This window comes from Gavialis gangeticus, unplaced genomic scaffold (genome assembly GCF_001723915.1).
Source record: "Gavialis gangeticus isolate Ggan-Ray unplaced genomic scaffold, GavGan_comp1, whole genome shotgun sequence".
Taxonomy (NCBI): Eukaryota; Metazoa; Chordata; order Crocodylia; family Gavialidae; genus Gavialis; species Gavialis gangeticus.
Window position 1 is genome coordinate 1 of NW_017729003.1, and position 8,373 is coordinate 8,373.

The 8,373-nt window shown below is 42.8% G+C and overlaps 1 protein-coding gene across 7 annotated transcripts in view; it reads left to right on the forward strand.

The window, feature by feature from the left end:
• The first annotated feature begins 817 nt into the window (after positions 1–817).
• LOC109290924 (ankyrin-3-like) overlaps positions 818–8,373 on the forward strand; it is a 106,955-nt gene continuing 99,399 nt past the window's right edge. For 5 of the 7 annotated variants that reach the window (XM_019507750.1, XM_019507746.1, XM_019507747.1 and 2 more), the window contains exons 1-2: positions 889–1,029; positions 7,220–7,326. In XM_019507750.1, coding sequence (XP_019363295.1) covers positions 904–1,029; positions 7,220–7,326 — 233 coding nt within the window. In that variant the 5' untranslated portion in view covers positions 889–903. Of the gene's footprint in view, positions 1,030–7,219; positions 7,327–8,373 lie in introns of all 7 variants that reach the window. The other 2 variants (XM_019507744.1, XM_019507745.1) reach the window with 2 other exon arrangements.

Here is an 8,373-nt window from a genome sequence, read left to right on the forward strand (position 1 = left end):
GCAGAGGGAGCAGGTTTCCCCCTCCCTCAGGAATGCAGCCAGCTCCAGTTCCCTAAAGAGACAGGCTGAGGGTGTGGTCCCCTGTGTGCTGGGCCCACCCTAATTGAATGGTCACAGCACAGAGATTTAAATCACAGTGTCACAGGGCAGAGATTTTTGGGGAGAAACCAAGGTGGCTTTCTGCCACACAGCCCTCCAGCCAGTTAGTGACCCATCTGACTGTGTAGGCATCGACACTACAGTTTCCTAGTTTTATAATGAGAATGGGGTGAGAGACTATGTCGAAGGCCTTCCTAAAGTCCAGAAAGACTATATCCACCATGCCACCTGCATGCAGGGATTTGGTGACCTGGTCATAGAAGGCCACCAGGTTGTTCTGACAGAACCTGTCTCTAATGAACCCATGTTGGTTGCCCCTAAGCATAGTCTTCCCTGCTGGCCCCTTGTGGACACTGAAGTGGTAGGTAGGATAAGTATCTCCTGCAAATGGCCAACAGACGTTTCCTGAAATTTAAAAAAAGAAAAAAATTAAACTCCAGCTGTACATTTCAAGCAATACAGGCAGAACCTCCAATCACACACAGCCCTGCTGAAGTCAAGGGGTCCATCCACAGAGACCCAATTGCAGGATCAGGCCTAAGAGCATTTTAGATATTTTTCAGACTTAATTTAAATGATTGAATATATTTTTGCATAGGTTTAGAACCAAAGACTACAGCAAAAATCATACATTGTGATAAATATTATAGATAAGTAAAAAATATATAATTTTTGGGGGGGTGGGGGCTTACAGTCTTTATTTCAACTTCATAGATTTTATGTACTTTATCATCCTTTGCTGTGCCCTGGAAGTTGCATGTATTAATCTTTATTTTTTGTTCATCTCATTATCATCTATGCTGTATGGTAAATTGTAAATACAACAGCCTCCGCTCCTTCAGTTCGGATAGGTCTTACACTCTGAACCGAAGCTCTTATGCACGGGACAGCATGATGATTGAAGAGTTGCTGGTGCCATCAAAGGACCAGGTACGTGGTAGCTATCTTGCTTTTTTTGTAAAGGCTCATGTTCTTCAGCAAAAAGCATAGCAGCACATCAGTTAAGACATCTTGCTATTGCTGCAGAGGTATGAGTTTAAGCCTTGCTTAAACCAAAGGCTATCAAGTTGCTCCAGTTATAAAAGAGAACCTGGTCATTTTGGCTGAGAAGTCAAAGGCAGGTGGATATGCTGTTGACTGCACCATACCCATATGAACATGTGCTGTTCGCAACAGGACCTGGAGTGCCTTAACTACACTATCATGCTGAGCCAAATGTTCTTAGCTGGATCTTTAACCTTGACACTTTACTGTGCTTTCACAATACTTCCTAAGACTTCCACTGTTCCCTCCATTTCCCATGGGGGAAGGAAAGGAACTGAAACTAAGGACTGGAACACTTTTGCCATCAGTGAGTTTCATCTTGCAAGATGCTGAGCACTCAGTGGGACCACAACGGTGTTTAACAATAAATACTCCTTAAATGGTTGCTGGATTAAGGTCAGCATTCTCAGCACTTTACAGGATTGAAACCTAAATTCATGTAAATTCTGGCAACTTTTTATATAGTAATATCAAGCAGCTGGGGGCTGCATACCCTGTGTGTTGTACCAGTGACCACATGCTGCGCAACCCACACAAAAGTAGGCCCCTGCACAACATGTCATGTGCATACCCTTGCTGTTGCATGCCTCCCTCCCCGCTGCTGCAGCACTTGCCCACAAGGACTCAGACTCACTCTGTGCTTTCTGTGCCACATTGACCCACTCCCTGGGGTTGGGGCAGGGCACAGAAGCTGGAGGAGGGAAGGGGAGCTCAGTTTCCAGCTACTTTTGTAGCTGAGCAATAGGGGGAGCAGTGTCTGAATCGGAACTGGGGACTGCAACATAACCCATCATAAGCTGCATGCAGCCTGTGGGCTGGCAGTTAAAGAACCCAGACATAAACCATGGACTAGATTCAGCCATTTTGTACATTTGTAAGACTTCAGTTGTTTTGTTTCGCAGAAGTCCATTTGGCCTTGTAGTTATAAAGCTATTCTCACTAACTGGTTTACATAGTTTAAACATTTGTACAATTGCTAATACACCTGAAGTTGAATCTAGAATTGGTTACAGTGTGGGAAAATAATAATAGAAGGTAATACTGGTCATAGGTGCATGCTATATGCTTTAATTTATGAGTTCCCTACATTGACTCTCTTTAAATATTTTAATCCAGCTAAATTTCTCAACTGGTACTACAACAGAAAAGCCATAATCCTGTTCAGAAATTAAATAGAAATTCATATAAGAACATGGGTGGAAAAAAAGAACTTTGATGTAGTGTAGTTTACACCCTGGAAAAGGGGCTTAAATAACACTATAATAATGCCTAGACCTTTTGGTTGTCCTTTTATACAGTCATGTATATCACCTATTTAGAGTGTATTTTAATATATAAGGTCATAGAAATGAATGGGGGAAAGCATTGATGCACGGGGTTTTTGGAATGTTGGTAACATATATTCATTAGGGGTGTGCAAAGTGTTGCTATTTGATTCAGATTAGTGATTCAATTCGTTGATTCAGATCACTGTCCCTGATTCGATTCGGCCGAATCTAAATCTGAAGATTCGATACTGATTCAGAGAATCAGCGATTCAGACATAGACACAGCTTTAAAAGTTTTTTCTACGTACCTTGAGGTAGCAGGCTCAGTTCATGATTGCTGCAATGCTGGGATGCATGGAGCATCCCACAGAAATGCAGGGGGCCCTCCATGTGCTCAGTGGCAAACCTGGAAGCAGACCAGAAGTAATTCCATTCCACTTCTGGGTCTACTAGGGAGCACACTGGGGGCTCCCCCCCCCCCGGCATCCCGCTCAACTATCAATCCCGGGTGCCCCCCCAGACCCAGGAGGTAGCATTCACCAAGCCAGTGAGGTGTAGGGGTCCCCCCGTGCACTTCTTGGTGGACCCAGAAGTGGACTGAGCATGCTGGGGAGTGCTTCTGGCCCATTTCTATGTCTGCTGCTGAGCATGCTGGGGAGCCCCCTGTGATTCTGTGGAACATTCCATGTGCCCCAGCATCACAGCATTCACAAGCCCCTGATACCTAGAGGTATGTAGATAAAACAGTTAAAGCTGTCTCTATGTCCAAATCTTTCCGAATCCCTCCAAATTGATACAGAAGGTTCCAATTCAATTTGGAGAGATTAAAGGGTCCTCTGATTCGATTCAGATTCGGAGGTTTGGAGTTTTGACCACCAAATCGGGCTGGATCTCTGCCAAATTGAATCAGGGAACAAAGTTTCAAACAGCCCTAATATTCATGCCATATTTTATTGCCCATGGGTAAAAAGGTTTTAAATCAAAATTTGGGACATTTGAAGGTACTAACAATAATGGAAATCACATGTAATCTAATTAGTAAAGTAACTAAACATAATGTGTTGTTGGTATCTAGTGAAATGTGGTACTTATTGATAGTATTTATTTAAAATAGGAAGTTAAGGATTATTTCTGGTTACTGTGTAGCAATAATATACTGTATTAAAGTAGCTTTAAACTCAAAGTAAAACATGCTACTATAGTTTACCCCATGAAGTAGGGCACTGCATTTGGTTAAATACTGGCAGGCCTCCAAGCCTTTGTAGACTTTCACAGAAGTTACCGGTGGGTGCAGAGATCTGTGTGTATGGCTCTTCACAAGATTTAGGCCTAAATGGTAGTGATAATTTCTTTGTTTTGAGCCTTGCTGCAGTTAAAACTGAGGTATGTGGCAGCAATTAAACAGCAAAAATTTATATTAGATCAGTGGTGTTCATGGATCCCTGCTACCTAGAGGTATGTAGAAAAAAGATTTAAAGCTGTCTCTATGTCCAGATCTCTACACGTACAAATACGTGTCCAGCTGAGACCTGGCTGAAAATATAGTAGTAAAAGTTATTTTAATCTCAACCTGCTATAGAATCCTTATGCCGTAACCCTTATTATATCCAAAAAGGATCCAAAGTGTGATCATTACTGTAAATATGAAAAGAATATGAATCACTTGCTTCAGTTACAGATGTCCATCCCAGGTAGTCAGACTGATAGATGAGTAAAACCTTGAAACCAGTTAAACCAAATAGTAGCAAACCAGCAACCTGTCTATATATGAAAGAAACCAGGACAACCAAATCAAAAGTTCTCACCTTGGCACCAGGCCTGAAATACAAATCCATACTCTGAGTCTCCACAAACCTCAAATCTGCCCAAACACGTTAAAATACATGAGTTTAAATCAACACATTTGAACTAGTTAGGGCAAAAAGGGAGAAATACAGAAATCACAGGACCCTTCTAGAGAATGCCTTAGCACAGCAGATCTTTCCTACGTGTCATCTGATCTCTGCTGCAGTAGAAGCAAATAAGGAAAAGATGGAATCTCCAGTATACCAGTCCTAAGCCACAAAGGCCTTTATAATTCGAGAATGTGTGTGTCTACATGTTACAGGGGTATAGATTGTAGCCATGTTGGTATAAAGACATAGGCAGACAAGGTTCTTTGGGTGAACCTGATAATTTTTATTAGACCAACTTAAATAGTTGGAAAACAATTTTTAAGCAAGCTTTCGGGTTCAAAAACCCTTCGTCAGGCTAAGGAAGTTTCAGCAGTTGGTGTGTGCTCTTCCTGGAGGGAATAAAAAGTCCATTTCCTACCTGTGTGCAAGTGTATCATTTTCTAGATATGTTACAGTGATATTGTAGCCATGATGGTCCAGTAGTTACGTGAAAGGCAAGGATTTCTTAGGATGATACATTTTATTTGGGCCAACTGCTTAGTCAGGATAGAATTAGGTGCATCTACATGTAGGCAGGGCTGGAGGAGGGTGGGGCTGGGCAGAAAATGGATTGGGGGGTTCAGGGGGCTGGCAGAGGGAGGGGCTGGGCAGGGAAGTGATCAGGGGGGTCTGGAGGTCTGGTGGCAGGAGGCGCCGGGCAGGGAAGTGATCGGGGGACGGGGGGGCGTTGATGTGGGGAGGGGCCAGGCAGAAATGTGATCAGGGGAGCTTGGGGAGCAGGCAGGGGGTGCAGTCGGGGAGGAGGGCTGGGGGAGTGGGCGGGGCCAGTGGGGGTCTCTCCATGGTCCCCTCCCCCCTCTTCCAGCCCCCCCCGACCCTTTACTTACAGGCACTGGAGCCCTGGTGCTGAACACATGGCCTGGCCTGCTGTGACTTCAGCGCCAGGGCAAGGGGCCAACCACAGAGACCCTCTGGCAGCCAGAGCATCTCCATGGAGGACCCAGCCTCTGGTTTCCCCGCTTTTTTAAACTTCAATTTTTTTAGACCACCTGGATATCCAGAGGTCTAATTTTCTCCCCACACTGCAGGGAACATTTTTTCTTTCCTGCACATGCCTCTTGCCCCATCTTAAAGGGGTTTGAGATGGGGTAAGAGGCACGTGCGCACTTGTCTGGATGTGCCCTATGTGTACTAAGTGATAGGCAAACTGAGTAGCAGTTTTCTTGGCACAGGGTGATAGTACACCCTGAATCTTTTAGTAGTATTCATATCATTTGGATACCTCACCATGAAAATATGGCCATATAGGATTTGATGACTTAAACAGTGGGATTAATTTTGAGGAAGGAAAGAAGAGGAAATTTATTGCCAAGGTGCTCTTCACAATCATAAGGTAAAACCAAGACAGGCCACTGTGCACAGAATGCTTGGAAATGAAGTATTAGGCACTAAAATAAACTTTTCACTGAAAAGGGTTTTATTTTGATTTCTACTCAGACCTTACAAAAAGGACGCATTTTCTTTGTAATTCACTAACATGTCAGGGAACCAGCCCTTGACATATTTGCAGCTGGAAGTCTGTCAGTATTAGTTTAGTATGGTTTTCCTTGCCTATATTTATATTTAAATTATGTAATTCAACTACAATACAAAAGAGCCAGCAAAAGCACCTGGGGGTAATAATAGACCACAGTATGAATATGAGCTGGCAGTATGACACTGTTGCCAGAAGGGCAAATAATACTCTGGCATGCATCAATCGATGCATCTCCAGCAAAACCAAGGATGTGATTCTTCCTTTCTACTCAGCATTAGTGAGACCCCCAACTGGAGTACTGCATCCAGTTCTGGACACTGCACTTTAACAGAGACATAGTAAAACTTGAGAGTCTAGAGAAGGGCCACCTGTATGATTAGAGACTTGCACAGCAAGCCATATGAAGAAAGGCTGAGGGACCTGGGACTCTTCAGCTTGAAAAAGAGAAGGTTGACAAGAGACTTGGTAGCAGCTTACCACTACATCAGGGGTTTACATCTAGGGCTCAGTGAACAACTGTTCATGAGGGCACCCATGGGGAAAACCTGGAGTAATGGCCACAACCTCCTGGAAAACTGTTTTGGGCTCAACATTAGGAAAACATCTTCACAGTTAGGGTGGTGTCCAGACTGTGGAATAAGCTCCCTCTAGAGGTGGTGCAATCACCTACCCTGGAAATCTTCAAGAGAAGACTGGACAGTCATCTGACCCCCCGTTATCTTTCCTGCTTGGTGCAGGGGGCTGGACCCAATGATCTTCCAAGGTCCCTTCCAGCCTTACAACCTATGAATCTATCAATAACTGTACCAGGTTAGCACGATATTTAAGAGAGTGAGTAGGAACAGCTAGCACTCCAGAAATAGTTTTCAAGCTAGTTCAGAAGGTCTGTAAGGTGAACTCCATATCACACCACAAAGACTGTGAAAGTCCATGAAATCCCAACTCCTGCCAAACCCCAAAGCTTATTCTGAATAAACCCTGCAGGCCCTATCCCTGCATGGATTCCTAAGGAATTTTCTGTCTAAACATTTTGTAGTGCCCATCACTATGGTATTTAATTGCAAGGTAAGTGGAAACAAATCTGTTTAGTTTAATCTTGAACTTGTGCATATATAATATTGGACCTCAATTTAGGGACAAGTTACAATGGTTCATGCAGCAAAACCAGAAAAGAAGGAAATTTTATAGAGTTGATTTTAACTTGCCTTTAAGAATTATGTGTTTCTGAGAAAATAATTGATGGCAGAAGATCAGTAGGACTGTGCCAAGTGAAAATGTATTTTCATTTAAGATAGTACAGTTGAGAGGTACATACTAGGCACAAATGTTTGACTTTTTATGTTGATTTTCAAATTTTTGTTTATCTTTTTTTAAAGCACCTGCCATTCCCAAGGGAATTTGATTCTGATTCACTCAGACATTATAGCTGGGCTGCAGACACCTTGGACAATGTAAACCTTGTCTCAAGTCCCATCCATTCTGGGTAGGTCACATTTTCTTTGTCATTAAATGTGAAACTGTACTGTTAACTGGAAATTATAACCTACAGCAATCAGTGATATGGAGTCTAGTCCTGTTCCAGTTGAACCCAGGCAACTCTCCAGGTTTTGCACTAGGCAAAACTCAAATTGACTTTAATGAGAGCACATAATAGGATTTGTGAAGCTGAATTCCTGCATATCATACTGGAAACGGACCTCCATATTTAAGTTTCTGAGTGCTAATAAAAGCTGGTTTCCCATAGAGCTTTTCATAGTAAGCCTGTTTTACTTTTGCTTGTGTTTTGATTTTTAAATGTTTTAGGATTATTTCAATTGCATTACATGAAACTATATTAAATATAAAATTAAAGATATGCTATGCTTACTGTCTCTTTTTTCCATAAAAATGGGGCCCTGTTAGATAATCTGTTATTTGCATCGCTGAAGTTCCTCCACATTCTTCCCCCAAATTAGTGTTTTGACATCAATTATACCATTCACTTACCCATAAAGCATCACTTTTACAACAGTGTCTGGATAGTACTACAAATGATTAAGTTAAATTACTAGAGGAGCAGTGTTTGTGAGATATGTTGAAGCTTACCCTAACATAAATTGTAGGGAAAAATTAACGAGAAAAGGAAACAAAATTTCATATTCTATCTTTTTCATTTTATGGCAAGCTCCATTAATTACAATGTAATGGGTGCAGTTAAAATAAAAAAACATAAGCAGAGTTAAGACTAAGGCCTATGCTTCTGTCTCTATGCTTCTGTGCCCCAGTCACACAAGGCACATAAACATGTGTAGCTACTATGGGGGTCCAGGAAAGGTGGTCCTTCCTCAAGGAGGCTATCCTTGGGGCGCAGCAGGACACAATTCCACTGCGCAGGAAGGCGGGAAAAGGGTCCAAGAAACCTTCATGGCTGAGCGCGGATATCCAGGCTGGCCTGAGGGCAAGCAAAAAAGCGTACTGGTGGTGGAAGCAGGGGGCAGGGACCAAGGAGGAGTACACCTCCCTGACCTGAGCTTGTAGGGATTTGGTAAGG